This window comes from Silurus aristotelis (assembly GCF_946808225.1).
Source record: "Silurus aristotelis genome assembly, chromosome: 4".
Classification (NCBI taxonomy): Eukaryota; Metazoa; Chordata; class Actinopteri; order Siluriformes; family Siluridae; genus Silurus; species Silurus aristotelis.
Genome location: NC_139577.1, coordinates 8696920 through 8721040, shown reverse-complemented (window position 1 = coordinate 8721040; position 24121 = coordinate 8696920). Strand labels below are relative to the sequence as shown.

Below are 24121 nucleotides of genomic sequence, written 5' to 3'. Positions count from 1 at the left end.
TATCAACATAGGAGTGGACAAATCAACTGGGAGTGATGTAGTGAAAGCTGTGTCAATTGCATTGGCCAGCCTGGTCAATCAGTTTGTTTCACTTCCAAAGGATGTCCAGATTGCCCAGGCCAAGCACAAGTTTTTTCTTTTGGGGAGCATGCTCTGTATAAAGCACTCTCTCAGGATACGTGCATCATTAACAGACCCAGGCCACTTCATGACACACTTTGTGATGATGAGGTCAGCATCGCTATGTAACAGCTATGTTACAATAGCATGCAATTTTTATTAAATATTTAATAACTTTATTTTCCACATGACCAGTATACATCTATATGATTTTTGTTTGTATTAAGCATTTTTTTGTCTTTAGTTAATTACTTTCATTAAAACATGTACCCACTGCAACCAATTTGCAGATTTTGCTAGATAAGTCCTATTTTAATATTTAAGAATTACTGTATAATAATTGTTTTAAAGTTACAGCAATTCTTCATTAGAAAAAAGTAAGCATTTCATTAAGAGATTATAAACTGAAAATGAAGAACAACCCAAACTTTGTACTGCCCTAAATTACTTGCGATTAATTTTTTTTCTTGTAGAGCTTCCTTGGATTGTGGCATCTATTAAAAATGTCTTAAAGGCCATAAAATGAGGCTCATCTTACAGCCCTCGCTGATTCTGTTGCAGTCCCAAAGAGGATGTTTGAAAGACTCAACAAATCACGAGTTTCCCTTTTTACCCAAGACATGCTTACATTACTTTTTTGAAAAAGACAAGATGCACACTGACAGGAAAATGTGTTATTCAAACTTCAAAGGACCAGTTGGACCCTCACAAGGTGAATGTGCTCATAGGTATGTTTAGTTCCTGTAAAACATCCCATTTTTATTTGTATTTTTTTTTTTTTATCTTCCTACATGTAATTCATATTAATGCAAAAAAAAAAAAAATAATTTTAAATTCTTACATTATTATACAATAATTGTGGGCTGGGTACTTTTACTTAAGCACAGTTTATCAGCTTTGTTGTCATACTGTGAAATGCTGTGTAGACCTCCTAATTGTTCAGCAAGCCTTAAGGTTGTTGTTATTTTTCTACATATATTTTATTTATATAAACTCCTATTCTAAATTTATATTGTAAGGTGGGGAACCACCCACTGGTCCAACGGCGGTTTCCAGAGGCGTGGCGAAGGATTCTCGTGCGTTCTAGTCTTTTCTTTCACATTAGATAATAAGATTTGGATTAATGTATTTCTTCATTTTGGTTATTGACCTCTTATCTGACTCCAATTAGATAAAACATAATAAATATTTGCATAGGTTGTTATTTTACTAATAGTATAATTTTGATGGATGTTTGTTTAGTTATTCTAATTAAGCTCTGGCATTACACTCGTTCATTCGGTTCTCATAGTCGCACATGATCCTAGTATGGGCCCTATAATTAATATACTGGTCAACGGTCATAAGCGAATCAGTATTGGTCGCTGCCAGAGGTTGGACTATACGCTTAAGCGGCCGCTCTCTGCGTGCTCAAATTTAGACCTACTTTATTTAGTCCCCTTAGAGGTGACACTTAATTATTACAATATTTATTTCTAACCACAGGTAATGAATAGAATAATATTGAAATAATCAGAGGTTAAGGCTGACCCTATTTAGAGTGATCAGAACTGTTACTCTAAACGGAAATACATATTGTTAGCCTCCACGCTTCTAAGTACACTTAAACTAACGCCAAGTGCTAGTCGTATCTCTCAAATCCTCGCCGATGTATTATTCACTATCTAACTGGGATTTAGGCCGAACCTAGCCTGATTTCATTCCTTACGGTAACTACGGATGCAACGTTATTACTTGCAGTGTCAACATTTACCGAGCAACACAGAATAAAATCAAACATAACAATTTATTAACCAGGTAAGAAAATCACAATTCAAAGCCAATTCATAGTTCAATTAAAATATAACATAAATACAAACCAATAGTATTTACATTTAAACAGGAAATATAAAACCTTTCATACCTGGTAAAAGACGACACAGTAATTGTGCGGGAGATCTGTTTACAGATGTAAACATTATTTAGCAATGGAAGTTTGCATTGATTGGTTCTTACAGACCTGTGGGAGGCACCTCGCCTGTATACATTTGTAGTGGAGCACACGCCCCTTGCATAGAGTTATGTTTTTTTTAACTCTATTAAACCTTTTTTATTATTTGTTTTATTGCTGTGGGAATGGGACCTGTGTACCAGTCGCGATAAACCTTTGTGACTTAAGGAAACATGAACATTTTCCGTCGTTATTTACATGTGATATGACCTTTCTTACACATAATCATCTGGTGTGCTATAGAATGTCCTGTGTTTAAGAATGTAACAAGAAAAGGAGGGGGAGAGGGGTCAGACATTTGTCTGCAGATCTACCATTTGTATGGAGATGTGGTGTTTGAAGACCAAGGGTAGCTCTCCGGGGAGCCTACTGTATTCCAGATAAAGTTCTGGTTCTCGAGAGGGGTGTTGTGGGGTCTTGGTCCCCTGCCGTGAGTCCTGGAGGAAACGTGTTGTGTCGTAAAGAGTTCTTTTGATGTTCTTGTTGCCTCGGGCACCTACAGGGCACACACCCTGCACTCTCGGGCATCCATGCTGTGTTCTCGGGGAGGGCCGACCTTTTGGTCAGGATCAAGCAAAAGTCTTACAATATTAATATTTTATATTTCATGTCTAATCATGTTAGAATTAAGTATTAAAATGGGTGCAATGTAGAACATTTCACTTTATCGTCTTAAAAAATAAGAAAATTCAGAAAAAATATCATTACATCTTATTGTATTGCAATACAAAGATAAAGAAAATAACAGTGGTAAACTTTGCTTTTGTATTGAACAAGTTTTTTTTCTTTTTTTCACTTCTGCACTTAATTTTTTAGTACAGTATGTCTGTTTGTGCAGAAGATTACTCTGTTTCTTGTGAATAAAGTAAATTTAAGTTTGAGTTTTCTAAGATTGAGTGCATTTTATAAAATGTATGGTTTTTTTTGTACTAAAGGAGTATATTGCACTGTATTTTTAATACAAAAAAATATATGAATATAATTCTGAATGATTTAGCAAAACATTAAAAATAGTAATGTAGCTCTTCTAGTGTTCTGCTAATACATTCCTAGTGAGCTTATATGATGTAAATATACTAGGAACACATTAATTTTAAGCTTAAAATATAATTTAACTGTACTTCAAGTATACAGTAGTATTAAAGTATATTATAAATATTATTTAAAGAAGTACACTTAAATTACACTAACTATACAAAAGGTTGTTCCATTTTAACACAAGTATATTAAAATATATTGCAAATACCTTAAAATTAATCTTAAACATAGATTAATTAACACTTAATATACTTAAAGTTGTTCCAAAATGACACATTTAATATGCACTTCTTCTTCTTCTTCTTCTTTGGGCTTCTCCCATTAGGGGTTTACCACAGGGGATCATCCGTCTCCATAGCCCCCTGTCCTCTACATCTGCCTCTTTCACCCCAACTACCTGCATGTCTTCCCTCACCACATCCATAAACCTCTTCCTTGGTCTTCCGTTTTTCCACCTTCCTGGCGGCTCCATCCTCAGCATTCTTCTACCGATATACCCCATGTCCCTTCTCTGAACATGTCCAAACCATCCTAATCTTGCCCCCTTGCTTTGTCTCCAAATTGTCCTACATGCACTTTCCCTCTAATAAACTCGTTTCTAATCCTGTCTATCCTCATCACTCCCAACGAAAACCTCAGCATCTTCAGCTCTGCTACCTCCAGCTCTACTTCCTGTCTTTTACTTAATAGATAGATACAACTTTATTGTCATTGCATAGTACAGGTACATAGCAACGAAATGCAGTTTGGCATCTACCAGAAGTGCAAAATGTAGCAATCGTGCAAAAGTGCAAATAAATATATGGCATATTTACAGCAAGTTATAGTGATCTGTAAACATATGTGAAGTAAATAAATACAAAGGCAAGTCGAATGAACAGTCTACTATATATAAATATATATATATATATATATATATATATATATATATATATATATATATATATATATATATATATATATACACACACAGGTTATATACACAAATGAATGAAATGTTGGGCAGAATGTACAGTAATGATATAAGTATACACGGATAAAAATAGTGCAGATGTAATGAGGAGTAAAAGATATACTATGTAATATGTACATGTATAGCATATACATATAGGTTATATACAGTGTTTGTTTTGTGTTTGTTTTGTGGTGATTTAGCGGTGTAGTGTAGAGTTCAGTAGTGTGATGGTGGATGGAAAAAAGCTGTCCCTGAACCTGCTGGTTCTGGTGCGCAAGTTCCTGTATCTCCTTCGTGATGGAAGGAGGTTAAACAGTTTGTGACTGGGATGTGAAGAGTCCTTGATAATGTTGTGAGCTCTGCGCAGACATCTACTGTGGTGAAGGTGCTCAATGGCAGGTAGTTGGGTGCCAGTGATGCGTTGGGCGGTTTTGACCACCCTTTGCAGGGCTTTCCGTTCACTCACAGTAGAGCCTCCGTACCATACGGTGATGGAGTTGGTCAGGATGCTCTCAATGATGCACCGGTAGAAGCTCGTTAAAATCCCAGGGGACAGATGAGACTTCTTGAGACTTCTCAAGAAGTACAGGCGCTGTTGTGCTTTTTTTACCAGAGCTGAAGTGTTCTGCTGCCATGTCAAATCCTCGGAGATGTGAACTCCCAGGAACTTAAAGCTGGAGACTCGTTCTACCTTAGTTCCATTGATGCTGACAGGTAGATGTCTCCTGCTGTTGGATTTCCGAAAGTCCACAATGAGCTCTTTGGTCTTTGTGGCGTTGAGAGCCAGGTTGTTGTTGGCACACCACGCTGCTAGATTGCGGATCTCTTCCCTGTAGGCCAATTCGTTGTTGTTGTCGATCTGGCCGACCACGGTGGTGGCATACTTGATGAAGATGTTGGAGTTATACAGAGGAGCACAATCGTGGGTGAACAGGGAGTAGAGCAGTGGGCTCAGAACACAGCCCTGCGGAATGCCAGTGTTCAGAATGAGGGTTGAGGATACCTGGTTACCCAACCTGACAGATTGAGGTCTGTTGGTGAGAAAGTCCAGAATCCATCTGCAAGTGGAGGTGCAGATACCCAGTTCACTGAGCTTAGTGATCAGTACAGTGGGGAGGACTGTATTGAACGCAGAGCTAAAGTCAATGAACAGCATTCTAATGTACATGTTGCTTTTATCCAGGTGGGTGAGGGCTGGATGAAGAGCTGTGGAAACTGCATTCTCTGTTGACCTGTTCGGGCGATAGGCAAACTGGTGTGGGTCCAGTGTAGGTGGTAGGCCCGCAGTGAGGTGATTCAGGATCAGTTTCTCAAAGCACTTCATAGCAATGGGGGTGAGTGCAACTGGTCGAAAGTCATTCAGGCATTCAGCAGCTGAGTGCTTAGGCACTGGTATAATGGTAGTGGTCTTCAGGCATGTAGGTACTGTGGCTTGGGCCAATGACGAGTTGAAAATGTCAGTAAAAACCTGTGCCAGTTGTCCAGTGCATGCTCTGAGAACACGTCCCGGTATGCCATCCGGGCCAGCTGCCTTTCGTGCATCCACTCTGCTAAACACTGAATAGACGTCCGTTGTTGTGAGTGAAAGTGGGCTGTAAGCAGAAGAGTCCGTTGTTGTGAAATGTCCTGTGCATTGGTCAAAACGAGCAAAAAAGTGATTGAGCTCGTCCGGTTGGAAGGCACTGCAGGTTGGTTGAGCTGTGTGTTTGTAGTCTGTGATGGACTGGATGCCTTTCCACATGCGTCTGGGGTCAGAGTTGTGGAAGTGCTCTTCTATTTGGAGTTTGTATGTGAGTTTTGCTTTCCTGATGCCTCTTTTCAGGGTGGCCCTGGCTCTGTTGTAGTCCTCTGCCCTGCCAGATTTAAAGGCAGCATCTCTTGCTTTCAACAGGAGACGGACTTCAGAGTTCATCCATGGTTTCTGATTAGGAAAGCATTTTACGTGTTTGACAGTAGTGACATTGTCAATGCATGTGTTAATATGGTCCAAAACAGATGAAGTGTAAATGTCCATGTCTGTGTGAGAGTCCAGTGTGGCCTGTGAGGCAAACATGTTCCAGTCAGTATCCTGAAACTGTAGCTGTAGAGAAGGAATGGCCCCCTCTGGCCATACCTTTACTGTCCGCAGAGCTGGTTTCACACGTTTGATCAGTGGTGTGTATTTGGGTAGCATGAACAAAGAGAGGTGATCAGACTGACCCAAGTGGGGGAGGGGAATGGCTGTGTATGCCCCAGGTATGTTTGTGTATACCTGGTCCAGTGTTTTGTCCCCTCTGGTAGAGCAGGAGACATTGCGGTGAAATTTTGGTAAAACAGATTTCAGGTTGGAGTGGTTGAAATCTCCAGCAACAACAATAGCTCCTTCGGGATGTACAGACTGCTGTTTGCCGATAGCTGCATGCAGTTCCTCCATAGCTAGCTTAGCATTAGCATCCGGCGGAATGTATACTGCAGTCACAACAATGGCTGAGAATTCTCTCGGTAAATAAAAGGGTCTTCACTTAATCATCAAATACTCTAAATGAACAGAGCAATGACTTTCAGTAACAGTAGAGTCCGTGCACCATGAGTTGTTAACATAAATGCACAGACCTCCACCTCTGCGCTTACCAGAGTCCTCTGCCGTCCTGTCCGCCCGAAATACACTGCGACCGCCGAGCTCAATGGCGCTGCTGGGAATGTTGTTGTTGAGCCATGTTTCTGTAAAAATCATGACATTACATTCCTTAATCCGTTTGTGTGATGTTATCCGGAGCAGCAGCTCATCCATTTTGTTTGCAAGAGACCGTACATTACCAAGGTAGACGCTAGGAATCGATGGTTGATGCGGGTTTAGCCTTAGCTTAGCCCTGATGCCGCCTCGCTTCCCCCTCCTTTGTTTACGGTCTCGCCGCCGGCGCTGTGGTCTCGCTGTCGGCCGAGCTGGATCAGCGGTCTGCGGTGTTCGGGCAATTTCCCGAGGGAGTTCAAAGTCTGTTGAAAGCCTGTATCTGTGAGAGTAGCCGATGTCTAGTAATGCTTGTCGGCTGTATGAGATGTGTGCAAGCTTGTTCTGAGTGAATAAACTCGCTGTTGATGGAGAAATTGCTACTAAATCGCAAAATCTGGAGACAGACGCTGGGCCTTGCGTTGTGCACGCGCCGCCATCTTGGATTACTATACTGTATAGTATATAATATACTGTATAGTATAATGCCGCTGTCTCTAAACCATACAACATAGCAGGTCTCACCACAGTCCTATTAACTTTCTCTTTCACTCTTGCAGATACCCTTTTGTCACAAACCACTCCTGCCACTCTTTTTTACCCACTCCACCCTGCCTGCACTCTTTTTTTCACTTCTCTAACACACTCTCCATTACTTTGCACTGTTGACCCCAGGTATCTGAACTTCTCCACCTTCTCCACCTCTTCTCCCTGCAACCGCACCATTCCACTGCTCTCCCTCTCATTCACACACATGTACTCTGTCTTACTCCTACTGACTTTCATTCCCCTTCTTTCCAGCGCGTACCTTCACTTCTCCAGGCTCTTCTCAACCTGCTCCCTACTCTCACTACAAATAACAATATCATCTGCAAACATCATAGTCAGACTCCTGTCTGACCTCGTCCGTCAACTTGTCCATCACCACTGCAAACAGGAAAGGGCTCAGAGCTGATCCTTGATGCAGTCCAACCTCCACCTTGAACCAATCTGTCATTCCTACTGCATACTTCACTTCTGTCACAGTGTCCTCATACATGTCCTGCACCACCCTCACATACTGCTCTGACACACCTGACTTCCTCATACAATACCACAACTCCTCTCTTGGCACCCTGTCATCACTTTCTCCAAATCCACAAACACACAATGCAGCTCCTTCTGACCTTCACTATACTTCTATATTAACATTCTCAAAGCAAATAATGCGTCTGTGGTGCTCTTCCTCTGCAACCTACTGTTGCTCACAGATGGTCACCTCTTCTTTTAGCCTGGCTTCCACTACTCTTTCCCATAACTTAATGGTGTGACTGATTAACTTAATTCCCCTGTAATTACTGCAGGTCTGCACATCTCTCTTGTTCTTAAAAATCAGTACCAGCAAACTTCTTCTCCATTCCTCAGGCACCCTCTCACATTCCAAAATCCTGTTAAACAATCTTGTTAAAAACTCCACTGCCATCTCACCTAAACAACACTCCCTCCTTACTAATCCTATCCACTTCCTGCTTCACCATCTCCACACCACCCAACCTTCTCGGTCTCTCTCATTTTCCTTGTTCATCAGCTGCTTAAAATACTCCCCCATCTTCCCAACACACTCTCCTTACTAGTCAACACATTTCTCCATTCTTTATTGCTCTAACTTACAGCACATCCTTTCCAGCTCGGTCCCTCTGCTTTATACAGCTCCTTATATGCCTTTTCCTTGGCTTTCGCCACATCCCTTTTCACCTGCTGCCGCATCTCCCTGTACTTCTGTCTACTTTTCTCATAACTCTGTCGATCCCAATTCTGTTTTGCCAACCTCTTTCTCCTTATGCTTTCCTGCAGTTCCTCATTCCACCACCATGTCTCTTTGTCTTTCTTTCTATTTCCAGATGTCACCTTTCTAGCTTTCTCCTTTATCACTTCTGCAGTAGTTGCCCAATCATCCAGCACCTCTTCACCACCACCGAGCCCCTGTCTGACCACATTCACACTACAGTCTTCCTCCTTCAGTTTCCACCATCTTATTCTTCTTTCAGTCCTCACTCTCCACCTCTTCTTCTTCACCTCCAAAACCATCCTACAGACCACCATCCAATGCTGTCTAGCTACACTGTCCCCTGTCAACACCTTACAGTCTCCAGTCTCCTTCAGGTTGCATCTCCTACATAGAACATAGTCCACCTGTGTGCACCTTCCTCCACTCTTATACATCACCCAATGATCCTCCTTCTTCTTAAAATAAGTGTTCACCACTGCCATTTCCATCCTTTTAGCAAAATCTACCACCATCTGCCCTTCCACATTCCTCTCCTTAAAGCCATACCTACCCATCACCTCCTCATCACCCCTGTCCCCCTCACCTACATGCCCATTGAAATCCGCCCCAATCACCAATCTTTCATTCCTAGGTACACCTTCTACCACTTCATCCAATTTACTTCAGAATTTTTCCTCACAACCCACTTGTGGAGCATAAGCACTGATGACATTTATGATGACTCTTCACCTCCACTACACACTTACTGTACTCTTCCTTCAGAATCACCCCTACACCATTTCTCTTTCCGTCCACACCATAATAGAACAGTTTAATCCCACCTCCAATGCTCCTGGCCTTACTCCCTTTCCACTTGGTCTCCTGAACACACAACATATCTACCTTTCTTCTCTTCATCTTATCAGCTAGCTCTCTCCCTTTACTTGTCATAGTACCAACATTTAACGTACCAACCCGAACCTCCACTCTTTTACACTTCTCCTTTCTCTGCCATCTCTGTAGACGTCTTCATCCTCTCCTTCTCCTCCTTCGGCCAACAGTAGCCCAATTTCCACCAGTATCCTGTTGGCTAACGATACCTATGGTGGTCGTTGTTAACCTGGGCCTCGACCGATCCGGTATGAATTTCTCTTTCGTGATCTGCATATTTGATTTGGCACATGTTTTAAGCTGAATGCCCTTCCTAACGCAACCCTCCCCATTTACCCAGGCTTGGGACCGGCACTAAAAGTGTACTGGCTTGTGCAACCCTAATGGCTGGGTTACATTTAATATGCATTTAGACAGTATAATAAAATTACAGTGGAACCCAGTTATGTTGCCGGCCTAGGGGACGCCAAAAAGCGTTGAGATAACCGATGATCGAGATAAACGAACACCAATATGGTGGCAATATATTAGCGTGCTTGAAATTTCTTTATGTACATGATGTGCGTTATTAAATGAGAATGTGCATGCCCGTGTTTTTGGAGGTTTTTTACACAACAGCGTTACCGTGATTTGATTGATTGGTCATGCGGATCGAGATAACCTGTAATGCGGATAAGGAGGCGGAAGCCGAAGTAAACGCGAACAAAGTTTATTGAGAATACTCAGGAGATAATCCACCAATACTTATAGAGAAGCAGTAATATCCAGTGGTGCGCTCCAAAATCTGTCCGAAAGTTCTGTGAAAGCAGAGACAGTTCGTGTAGAGAATCCATGGATTCACGCTATGGAAAGCGCAGCGCTGGGCAGCAACGGATAAACGAGGTGCAGACAGTGTGAACATGGAAAACAGCAGGTTCGGGGTAATCCATGGTGTCGTTGAGAGAATGCGGAGTCCGAGAAGAAGGGTACATGGCGGGATACATATACGCGATTACACAGAGCGACATGAACCAACACATACGATCATGCACAAACAATAACGGACCGCGAGTGTGTGGAGGTGAGGGGCTTAAATAGGAGATGGGATAAGTGAGTGAATGAGAGTCAGGTGTGTGTGATCAGCATGACTGCGACGAGCGGAGAGCTGGCTAAAAACTAAGAAATTGAGTCCTGGAATAGCTGAAGCCCAGATCTTAATTTCATTGAGATGCTGTGGGGTGACTTAAAACTCTACAGGCAAAAAAAAAACCCTCAAACATCTCACGGCTGAAAGAATTCTGCGTAGATGAGTGGGTCAAACTTTCCTCATACTGATGTCCAGGACTGGTATATGGCTACAAGAAGTGTCTCAATTAAGTTATTTCAGCCAAAGGGGGTAGCTTTTAGCGGGTAGGGTGTCCTTTTTTATAACAGTCTGCAAACGTCTGAGGACTGAGGAGACAAGTTGCTCAAGTTTAGGAATAGAAATGTTGTCCCATTCTTGTCTAAAGAACACACAAGGTGAAACGTAAATCCGCCACTGTATATCAAGTAACTGAAAATGAAACAAACAAATGAGTTCAGGTACAGATGATCTTTCATGTTTGGAACTGTACAATATTAAGGAGACAGATCAAAGAGTTATTTGCCTCACACCGGAAGTGTCAGGAGTCAAACTCAAAATGGAGTTATACACTGGATCGGCCTTATCTGTCATTTCAGCAGCTGATTACCAGCGACTGTTCTCAAAAATACCACTGCAAAGCACATCAGTGATATTAAAGACCTATACTGGTAAAAAAGTGTGTACCGAAAGGGAAACTACAAGTAATTGTATAGTACAAAGGAAATCAGCAGCAATTGTACTTGTATGTGTTGGAAAACGGAGGGCCTGCATTGTTCGGACGTGAGTGGCTGAGGAAAGCCTCTAGACTGGCACACTATAAAAAACTGGATGTGTCCCAGCAAGTCACAGACAAAGAGACACAAAAGGCCCTAGCTCAAATTACAGAAAATTCAGAATCTGTGTTTCAAAAAGGAATAGGAACACTTAAGGGAATAAAAGCGAGTCTGGAGTTAGAAGAAGACACTTCTCCAACATTCTTTAAAGCTTGCCCAGTCCCGTATGCAATTCGTCCCAAGGTGGAGGCAGAGCTGGATAATTTGAAAAAAAAAAAAGAAATTCTGACAAAGGTTGAATGGAGTGAATGGGCAACACCCATAGTTCCAGTGATCAAAAAAGGCAAAGCAGGAGATGTACAATTTTGTGGGGATTTTAAAGTGACCATTAATCCAGCGCTTAATGCAGTACAGTATCCCCTGCCACGCATTGAAGACATTTTTGCAACTTTGTCTGGTGGAGAACACTTCTCAAAAATTGACCTGGCTCAAGCTTACCTTCAAATGGAGATGGATGAGAAATCCAAGAAATTCTTGACCATCAACACACATAAAGGGCTCTATCAGTACAATCGTCTTGTTTTTGGAATTGCCTCTGACCCTGCTTTGTGGCAGAGAGCGATGGACCAGGTGTTGCAGGGTATCCCAGGAACGCAGTGTTACCTAGATGATATCATTGTAACGGGGAAGGATGATACAGATCACCTCAGAAACTTGCAACGGATGCTGTTGAGATTGTGTGAGTATGGACTAAGAGCCAACAAAGAAAAATGTTCTTTAAGTCTCGGATTTCTTACTGTGGTCATGTAATAGACAAAGATGGTCTACACAAGTCACAAGACAAAATTGAAGCTGTGCTAAATGCACCACACCCACAAAACTCCAATCATATCTCGGACTTGTGAACTATTACCACAAATTTCTTCCAAACATCTCCACTGTACTACATCCTTTGAACGCACTGTTGCAAACAAGGACACAGTGGAAATGGTCAGACAGCTGTGAGCAAGCTTTCCAAAAGACCAAAAGGCTCATAACTTCTGATATAGTGCTAACACACTTCAATCCATCTATGCTTATCAGACTGGCCTGCGATGCATCACCATATGGAATTGGCGCAGTGCTGTCCCACAAGTTTCCAGATGGTGCTGAAAAACCGATAGCCTTCGCATCTAGATCACTAACGACAGCGGAACGCAACAATGCACAAATAGACTGTGAAGCACTTAGTCTCGTGTGGGGTGTAAAAACATTCCACCATTATCTGTATGGTTAACGGTTTACCCTGATCACAGATCATCAGCCCTTGGTCTCGATATTCAACGCTCAGAAGGGTGTCTCAGCGATGGGCTCAGCACGGTTGCAGCATTGGTCGCTCTTTCTGGGTGCGCATCAATATGATATCGAGTACAAAGGCACCAAACTACACGGTAACGCGGATGGCTTGTCACGTCTTTCACTGAAGTTGACAGTCAAAGGCGATGGATCCAGCTGACATGTTTCAAACCTTAATCGTGAGTCAGTTTCCTGTGACAAATGCTTCTATTCAGAGAGAAACCCGCAATGACCCGACATTGTCTAAGGTCTATGATATTACAGTACATGGGTGGCCGACAGAAGGGAACTCACTGTATCCGGCATTCGCAGGAAGGAGAGAACAGCTTTCTGTGTGTCAAGGAACTCTAATGTGTGACTTGCGAGTTGTCATTCCCTCCAAATTGCTCTCCACCATTAGCTCCCTTGCATCCTTGGGAATGGCCGTCAACACCGGGGCAAAGAGTGCATGTCGACTTTGCTGGGCTATTCAAGGACTCCATGTTCTTGATTGCCGTGGACGTGCATTCTAAGTGGCCTGAAGTTGTTCTAATGAAGACAACCACATCCGAAAAGACTGTTTCTGTGCTAAGATCAATATTCTCCAGAAACGGGCTCCCAGAACAGCTATGCACGGATAATGGACGACAGTTCATTTTGTACAAACCTTCAAGAAAGCAATAAATGCAATGGACAATGACACCATCTCACTCCAACACAAAATAGACAACTTCCTTTTCATGTACAGAAATACAACCCACTCCACAACTGGTCAAACACCAGCGATGATGTTCTTGAAGAGGAATTTAAGATCTCGCTTGGATCTCATCAAACCTGATGTTTTCGACAAGATGTGTAAAACAAACAGTTTGTGCACATGAACGATAGATAAGCAAGAAACTTCCAAGTAGGACAAGCAGTCTTAGCACGTGAATACAGACTGGAAAAATGGCAGCCAAGTACCATCACCACAAGAACTGGTCCCTTAATGTACACAGTAAAGGTTGGTGACGGAGACGGCATGCAGATCAGCTGGTGAATCGTCAGGCAAAATCCTCACTGTTATCTGTTCCTGATTCACCTGACAATGTTCCTGATTTAAATGGCAAGGTCAATGAGGCTGTTGAGACTGCCCCTCTTACCTCGGTTACCATGAACGATTCTGAACCGCACATTGATAATCCAGATGTGACGGTTTCAGTTACGCCTGGACCGCACCGGGATTCGCAGAGACGTTACCCTGAGAGATGTAGGAAACCTCCCGAGAGGCTTGATTTGTAATGTGTTGTAATTGGCAACATTGTTCAGGTTTATTGTGATTGTTATGCAGTGAGTTGTAGTTGTGCGTTTCTTGTTTCTTGGGTGATTAATCTAAAAGGGAGGAATGTGTAATATATGTACTATTGGTATCAGCATTTCTTTGATAAGCCTGCCATCTAGTGGTGACTTATGTAGCGCTGTATTAGTAATGGCAGTTCTGCTGAATTATTGTACTGCACAAAGTAAACAAAGCATATTTTAAGTAGGAGTAAAATATGTATGCTTTCTGTAAATACACTAAAGTGTCATAAAGAGTATGTTTTAGCATATTTCTTAAAAGTGCAACTAAGTATATTTTTAATACTTTCAAAAGTACTTCTTTTTCACCTGGGACTATGAAGCCATGCTGTTGCAATATATGCAATATAATGAGAGCATTATCATGCTGAAATAGGCAAAGCTTACTGTGAAAAATATTTTTTGGGATGGAAGCATTTGTTGCTCTAAAATATGTATCTACATTTTAGCATTGCGGAAGCCTTTTCAGATGTGCAAGCTGCCAATTCCATTGGCACAAATGCACCTCGTAGAGAATTATTTTATTAAAGTAGCTTATGCCAGCCATACTTAACTTTAAAATATCTTATGCAAATATCATCTAGCATATATTCAGCATTAATTTCATTTTCGTTTTATTATACTCATTAGTGGTAGTCTAACAGTCTATTATGTAGAGACACTTAGAGACACTTGAAATATAATCAAGCTTAATGTCAGGCAATAAGCATAAACATACATGGCAGAATTTGTGGCCTTCACTTTTGCACCTATCAAAAAGTTCTGCAAATTAAACTATATAATCACATTAATTAAATCATTATTTAAAGTAGTATGAGAGGTGTAAAACAGTAGCACCTAGACATTGAAGGCCAGAAAAACAAGAAATATTTTTAAACTTGCCATGGTATCTGTCACACACAGACCACGAGTCAGAAACCGGGAGTAAAACAGATTGTCTTTATTTGGTCTAAACATGGTGTAGGTGATTAGTAGCAGGAAGAGGCTGAGTGAGAGTGTGAGCCTTGGAGGGAGGTGTGGCTGGTGGTTCTCTGACAGTATCAGAAAAGAGAAGAGGGTTTGTCGGGGCACAAGAAAAATGGTTTTCTAACCTTGGTTTTAGCAAAGAGGAGACAGTTTGTTGGGACAAATAAAAAAACAATTGATGTTTTTAAACTGAGTATCGGGACAGCAAAAAGTCACATATGTAACTAGGAGAAGGAGGAGATTAGCGAGACTTCTAATGAAGAAAGATAAATTTATGTATCGTGTGAATGAGGTAAATAAGCCTTTAAAAGTAGATATGTAAATGATCAAAGTACAAAATGTGAGGTTTTTTTTTTTTAGATTGGAATTTGCTTTTGCTATCGTCAGGCAACTTGTGCAATTGCTGTTTGGTATGTGCCTCCTAAGAGCTCATAGGACGTGCTGACCTACTGCAATAAAGCTGTTTTGCTCCTTTCCCACCCACGACTAAAAGCTTTCCCTATTTTGGTAAAGTTATATTTTTATGTCAAATGAGAGCAAATATAATTTCAGTTTTGTTTAAAAAAACGAACTTGCTGCTTTTTTTACTATTTGAAATTTGAAGAATTTAAATAGTATTTACATAGCTAACTAAACAAAAACGATATAACAAATCCAAATCCTGCTTTACAAGTCTAAATATCTGTGAGCATAAATTACTATTTACTAATAAGTTAGTTAGTTTAGAGCTTTATTTATTCCCTTGGGGCAATTAATTCAAGCTATCGTGGTGCTTCACACAATCAGAACACACACATAACTGTTAATACCTTAAAATAGAAGGAAAAAAAATAGAAATTCCAAGTTATTATTTGTTGGTTATTTCACAATTTGAACCGCTAGAAAAAAGAGTGAAAGCAACCCAGCCAGCAAATGTGTTTGCTTAGAGACGGGTTTTGAGTTCCGACAACCTCCATACCATCAGAGTTGCATGATTTCAAACTGAGCGTTGACAACAAGCCTGATGGTACAGAGGACACACCATCCATGGTTTCTCATATGGCTTTTTTTGTGCATGATTTTTAAATCCAAACTCTAGATTTAAACCCAAACTATTTTATAAATAACCCTGTAACCCTATAATTAGAACAGATAATCAATTACAAAGTTTTACTCCCATAAATTTCCTTTATTCCCTCATTAAAATCATCAACCTGTGTTCTAGATCCCTTACCTACAAGTTTCTTTAAACAGATAATTCAAGTATTTGCAGCTGTTCTCAAAATAATAAATTCCTCTATTAGCAATGGTTATGTACCTAAAACTTTCAAACTGGCAGTTATTAACCCCCTATTTAAGAAACATGATCTTCATCCCTGTCAGCTGTTCAACTATAGGCCAAACCTCCCCTTTATCTCGGAGATTCTAGAAAAGGTTGTAGCACAGCAGGTCTTATTAGACTGATCGCTATCAGTTTGTTAATGTAGTTCTCCAAACTCTCTGGGGTAATGTTTGGTGTTCAGCGAGGATCTGTCTTAGGCCCACTGCTTTTCTCTTTATGTATGTTGCCTCTGGGTGAAATTATACATAAACAGGGTATTAGCTTCCATTGCTATGCTGATGATACACAATTGTATGTTTCAGCAAACCAGATGAGAGATCAGCTTACAAATGTTAAAGAGTGTGTAAAGGACAGACAGTGGGTGCTTGATAACTTCCTTTTGCTCAACTCAGATAAGACTAAAATACTTTAACGAGGACCACATGGAGCTAGAAGTAAACCTTTGGATTACGTAGCATTTCTGGATGGTCTTTCTGTCTCAGTGTGTAGAGCAGTAAGATACCTTGGTGTGATTTAATTCAATTCAATTCAATTAATTTTTATATGTATAGCACTTTTAACAATACATTGTCTCAAAGCAGCTTTACACAGATAATGTAGGAAGAAAGAATGAATAAGCTTGTTCTTTATAAGTGTAAGTTTGTCCCTAAGGAGCAAGCTCCTGGAAGATGGCATACAGATACAGTGAGGATGTGATGTGGTGTGTACAGATACAGTAAGGATGTGATTTGTTGTGTACAGATACAGTGAGGATGTGATAGTGTGTACAGATACAGTAAGGATGTGATGTGGTGTGTACAGATACAGTAAGGATGTGATGCAGTGTGTACAGATACAGTGAATGGGATATGGTGTATAGAGATACAGTGAGGATGTGATACAGTGTGTACAGATACAGTCAATGGGATATGGTGTATAGAGATACAGTGAGGATGTGATAGTGTGTACAGATACAGTGAGGATGTGATACAGTGTGTACAGATAATGAGGATGTGATGTGTACAGATACAGTAAGGATGTTGATTTGTTGTGTACAGATACAGTAAGGATGTGATGCAGTGTGGACAGATACAGTGAATGGGATATGGTGTATAGAGATACAGTGAGGATGTGATACAGTGTGTACAGATACAGTCAATGGGATATGGTGTATAGATACAGTGAGGATGTGATAGTGTGTACAGATACAGTGAGGATGTGATACAGTGTGTACGTGATAGTGTGTACAGATAATGAGGATGTGATGTGTACAGATACAGTAAGGATGTTGATTTGTTGTGTACAGATACAGTGAGGATGTAATGCAGTGTGTACAGATACAGTGAATGGGATATGGTGTATAGAGATACGGTGAGGATGTGATACAGTGTGTACAGATACAGTGAATGGGATATGGTGTATAGAGATACGGTGAGGATGTAATGCAGTGTGTACAGATACAGTGAATGGGATATGGTGTATAGAGATACGGTGAGGATGTGATACAGTGTGTACAGATACAGTGAATGGGATATGGTGTATAGAGATACGGTGAGGATGTAATGCAGTGTGTACAGATACAGTGAATGGGATATGGTGTATAGAGATACGGTGAGGATGTAATGCAGTGTGTACAGATACAGTGAATGGGATATGGTGTATAGAGATACGGTGAGGATGTGATACAGTGTGTACAGATACAGTGAATGGGATATGGTGTATAGAGATACAGTGAGGATGTGATAGTGTGCAGAGATACAGTGAGATATGATGCGGTGTGTACAGATATAGCGGGAACGTGATGTGATGTGATGCGGTGTGTAGATACAGTAAGGATGTGATAGTGAGTTCAGATACAGTGAGGATATGATGTGGTGTGTACAGATACAGCAAGGATGTGATACAGCGAGAACAGATACAGTAAGGGTGTGATGTGATGTGTACAGATACAGTGAGAATGTTGTGATGTGGTGTGTATAAATAAAGTGAGGCTGTGATGTGGTCTGTACAGATACAGTAAGCATGTAATGTGATATTGGCTGTACAGATATTGAGTAAATCAACGTGAAATTGGCAGTGTGTATGGTTTCAGGTAATATTGTGTATTGTTAATGTTTCTATAACCCTACTGTAATCTTTTTTCACGTTTCCGGCACCGACTAAATAATTCGTGGCTTTTCATTAACAACGTTAAAAATGGCAATACAACATTCGTCAGCAAAATTGGTCTTTATTCATCATATAAAATATAAAACTTCAGTTCAAAAGTTTAAACTAACCATAAGAAGTCAAACAACAAGTAAAGACAAACAAAAACAGTAAAGCAAGTTAGAAATTAAACTTTCTGAAGTTAACACTATTATAAACCTTTTGTTATGGCACAGAGGTTCTGCAGTGCAGTCAAATGAATATCAAAGGATGATCTGTTTAGATCTGCTGGAATGAAGACTATAAACTTCATATTTCAGAGTAACATTTCTAGAAAAGACAAACTTTACAAAGAAGAAAGCTGTACACATGCGCACACACGCATGAATATGTGTCTAAATATGATTCTAGCATTTGCATTTCTTTTCATTTTGTGAAAGTCATTTAAAAAGTTCTAACTATTTAACATGTAATTATTAAAGCAAAGATTTCACTTCCAGACTCATCCTGCGTTGATGGACGTCCTGCACCCACTAGGCTCATGATGCCATACATTTTAAAGCATGCATATAAGCCTGCAAAAGGTTTAATCATTGGCAGCGTTCTGGCCCAGAAACAATATAGAATTGATTCCAGGGCAGAGATGGAAAAATATGAGGAACGTTCAGCTTTCAGGTAACAAGACAAGGCAACAAAATCCACTAATTCAATTCACTAAAACAATCCCATTGGTCTGTATATAAATGTTTTGCATTAATCGACCAAAATCCTTTCAACATGAACAACATTCACATTCATCTGCAGCCAGATCTCTACTTGGGATTTCACTGTACAAACACACACAAGGCACTGTAGAGACAAATTCACATCCAACACTCACTAACTCACAATGACGTGTGTGTGTGTGTGTCTCTCTTTCTCTCTCTCTCTCTCTCACACACACACACACACACACACACACACACACACACACACACACAGTGGGAAAACATAAAAACATAGGTTAGGAAGTTTGTGTGTGTTCTATTGACTTTTTTTGGTTTCAGCGGGTTAATAATTAAATTTCACTTTCTCAATGTCACTGATCAGATTCCGAGCCAGGAAAATTCCCACCATCTGAAACACACACACACACACACACACACACACACACACACACACACACACACACTTTATGATACACTGCCACACTACAAATAATCTCAATACATACACTTGTGAGGTGTGCGTGTTTTTACCTGTAACAGTGAGATGACTATAAACACTCCTGCTACGATGTAGATGTTACGTGGCAACCACTCTTCCAGAGCAGCAACACAGCCTTTCAAATAGATTACATTCTGCCTAGCCTGCCCTCACACACACACACACACACACACACACACACACACACACACACACACACACACACACACACACACACACACACACACACACACACACACACACACACACACACACACACACACACCTTATTACACAAAAACAGTGAGCCAGTGTGGAATATCAGCTTCACCTGTGTGTTGATTATTAGTTAGAATGAAATTGTAGAGCGAGGACGACTCATAGTAGGGGTCGATAGTATGGTTCAACTGATCAACCGGGTTTTACTGAGAGCTGGATTGGATTGTACTTTCTGATAACCGATTAATCAACTGAATCGTCTAAAATGAATACTGAATAAAAAAAAAAAAATAACACTCCATGGAAAATGTACTGTATTTTCTATCTATGTACTTTCTATAGTGCTAGCCTTTTCTAACTATTACAAAAAGAAAAAATACAGTACTGAATAATAAAAATGTGATAAATGAAATAATGATGAATATATTGATTTATAAATATAATTCTATAAATTATAAACGATAAATTACATTAATGATAAATTTGAATTAATAAATACGATATAGCGCTCTCTGTGCAGCACACACGTCCCACGTTTAAAAACAAACAGCACATGCTATGGATTTTTGCCGATAGTCAATCAACATTCAGTGCCGTTTACACGGCAAAACCCGTGACTTGTTCGTCATCTACTCCATTTGATCACATTTTACATCATCTCTGGTGTGCAGTGTGGTGCTTTTGTTCAGCAGGTGAGTGTAAAAAGAATCTGTGAATGTCACACGGACTGACGTGAAACTCACAAACAAAATCAATGTGTTAAACGGTGAAGAAACAGTACAGGTCTAACCAACACTGATAACATCGTGGCACTTATTAATATTTTGCACTTTTGTGTGTGTGTGTGTTTTCTTACCACAGATCCAGACGCCCTGATATCATAGCCACACTGTGTGTTCACTACTGTGTCCTACAAACACACACACAGTATTTTGATGTTACATTTTTATGATATATATATATATATATATATATAATTGAATATATATATATATATATATATATATATATATATATATATATATATATATATATATATATATATATATATATATATATAAATAAAAAAAAAAAAACAGGGTTCCCACTCTAAGCCAAATGTCAAATTCACTGACTAATAAAGTTTAATTTCCATGACCTATAATGAACAGAAAACAGGCCACTTTTATGCTGAGCACTGAGCCTGACAAACACCAGCCACAGACAGTATTTAAAATCCATCCATCCAAGGGTCTTAAGTGATTGCCAGTTGATGACCAGGAAGGGAATGAAATGGCTCTGGAAAAAAAAGCCTAACCATAGCAAAGGGCAAAAGTCGTGAAAACGACACAGGAAAAAAAATTATATTATAATTATATATATATATTGGTTAATTATATAGTTTAATGAATGTATATAGAAGCTCATAATAAAGTCAGGGTTCCCACAGGTCATGGCTTTTCTGGAGTAGTTTTGAAACTAACAATTAGATTTTTGATAAAAACTAACATTTAAAGTGACAAAACCAAAAATCCCTGATATTCTATGACTTGGACAAACTAAATATAAAATCTCCTCACTTTTAATGTCTAGAATGGACCTTTTAAAATTCCATGATATTCCAGAAAAGCCATGACCCGTGGGAACCCTGACTTAATTATGAGCTTCTACATACATTCGTTAAACTATATAATTAACCAAATCATTTGTCTGCAGCAGTACAATCATTCAGTTATGTCAAGAGCTTAGGTTAATGTTCACTCACTATTCCATCGGGACAGTTTCTAAAATGTGAACCTGTACTTTACCCAATTTCCAACTGTATGGTCTGAGACTATGCAAGTCCATTGACCTTAACCCCTTGTTCAAAGTGATAGTGAGGACATTTTTCCTGTTCTGGTGTGTGAGTGTCTCTTGCCTTCAATGTGTATGATAATAGACACTGGGCTGCTAACATCTGAAATTGGGATAATAAACAGTGTGTATGTGTGTATACCGCTGGGTCACTGATGCAGCAGGAAAATGGAACCCCACAACGCTCTCTGCTCTGATTGGTCATTGAACAGTTAAAATAAACGTTCTGGTTCCAGTCATCCGGACTGTTTGCTCCACAGCAGTGGTTCTGAAAACACACACACACACATTATTATTACAGATTAGTATTATCAGCTATGTACTTTGTAATTTTTCCAGGACAAATTTAAATATATTATAATCTATTCCCTGGCAATTCATATAAATTACAAACCACTGACTGTATAAAGATCTTAATATTATTTTAGCCGAATTATATTTGACACTAGAATTACTATTCACTACATATTGCTGGGTGTAATTTATAGAGATTCTGTTCCTCGTTGCCCTTTTAATGATGCAGTAAAGCCACACATAAATCTAAGGCACTTCTGGTTGGATGAAAGACAACTGGGATAAAGAAATTCCCTTGAAGCTTTTTTTTTTGTGTTCACATACTCACAATTTGCAGAAGATTTACAGTAGTGGGCTCTGATACCTTTAAGGACACCAATAATGCTTCTCTCTCCAATCCTAACCCATATCTTACCATTGTTAACTAATAGTGTAACTAATTCAGGAAAAGAGAATATACTGTGCACTCTAGACCAGGGGTTACCAACCTTTTTGAAACTGAGAGCTACTTCTTGGGTTAATTAATGTGAAGGGCTACCAGTTTGATACACACAGTTGTCAGTTTGATCTGAAATAACAAATTTTCTCAATTTACCTTTAATTATGTTATTATTAATAATTAATTATATTCATCTATGTGAAGACACTGATTATGTGAATGATTTCTCACAATAATTATCAACAATGATTTAACAAAGTAGGAAACAGCTATTTTTAGAAAAGGCCCGTGGGCTACTCATGTGGTCCTTGCGGGCTACCTGGTGCCTGCGAGCACCATGTTGGTGACCCCTGCTCTAGACACTCTAATACAATCTGTCTCTTGCATTATGCCACATGTGGAAAGGAAATTATCTTCCTTACATTTACAGCATTTGTTAGAATCCCTGATTCAGAGCAACTTACAACTTCTCATTTATACACCTGAGGGTTAGGGGCCTCACTCAGGGGCCCAGCAGCTTTCTTGGAATTTGAACTGATGATCTTCCCATCCAAAATCCAACATATTAACCAATTAACTACTGTTAATAAACTAGGGGGATCCTGAATCTTTTTTCACATGTGTAATCCATTGTTCTAGTAACACTCAAACATTTCCTACACTATACACTGCATCTGGAAAGTATTTAAAGCGCTTCACTTCTTCCACATTTTGTTATGTTACAGCCTTATTCAAAAAAGTATTTAATTAATTTTTTTTCTCAAAATTCTACAAACAATACCCCATAATGCCAACATGAAAAAAAAGTGTTAGTGAATATTAAATTAGTAAAAGATAACACAAGTGAACACAACATGCAGTTTTTTAATGAAGGTTTTTATTATTGAGTTGGATTTTGTTTTCTCTCAATAATAAAAACCTTCATTTAAAAACTGCATGTTTTTTAAATGATCTTTTGCTTATATTTAAATTAGTTTGATGATCTCAAACATTAAAGTGTGACAAACATGCCAAAAAAGAAGAAATCAGGACTTTTTCACACCTCTGTACATAAGTTCACAGCCTTTGCCATGGCACATTTAGAATTGAGCTCAGGTGCATCATGTTTCCACTGATCATCCTTGAGCTGTTTCTACAGCTTTATTGGAAATTAAATTCAGTTGATTGGACATGATTTAGAAAGGCATGCACCTGTCCCACAGTTAATCAAATGACATTTGTGCATGTCAGAGCACAAAACAAGCCATGAATATTGAGGCACAGATCTGGGGAAGGGAACAAAAAACTTTCTGCAGCATTGAAGGTCCCAATGAGCACAGTGGCCTCCATCATCCGTAAATGGAAGAAGTTTGGAACCACCAGGACTCTTGCTAGAGAGGGCCGTCTGGTCGAACTAAACAATCGCGATAGAAGGAAGGTAACCAAAAAGCCTATGGTCACTCTGAAAGAGCTCCAGAATTTCTCTGTGGAGAAAATAGAGAACCTTTCAGAAGAACAACCATCTCGACAGCATTCCACCATTTAGGCCTGTATGGTAAAGTGGCCAGACTGAAGCCTGGGGTGACGGTTTCTCCTCCAACAGGACAATGACCCTAAGCACACAGCCAAGATAACAAATGAGTGACTATGGGACAACTCTGTGAATGTCCTTGAGTGGCCCAGCCAGAGCCCAGACTTGAGTGGTTGTGCACCGACCCTTAACATCCAAACTGATGGGGCTTGAGAGGTTCTGCAAAGAAGAATTGGAGTACCTGCCCAA

At 39.8% G+C, this 24121-nt stretch overlaps 1 protein-coding gene across 1 annotated transcript in view; it reads right to left on the bottom strand.

Moving 5' to 3' along the window:
- Nucleotides 1-18454: 18454 nt before the first annotated feature.
- Nucleotides 18455-24121, bottom strand: part of tspan14 (tetraspanin 14) — a 9369-nt gene continuing 3702 nt past the window's right edge. Inside the window, exons 6-9 of the mRNA XM_083540327.1 lie at nt 21772-21897; nt 20653-20706; nt 19631-19741; nt 18455-19508 (exon numbers count right to left, since the gene is read on the bottom strand). Coding sequence (XP_083396453.1) covers nt 19443-19508; nt 19631-19741; nt 20653-20706; nt 21772-21897 — 357 coding nt within the window. The 3' untranslated portion in view covers nt 18455-19442. The remainder of the gene's footprint in view (nt 19509-19630; nt 19742-20652; nt 20707-21771; nt 21898-24121) is intronic.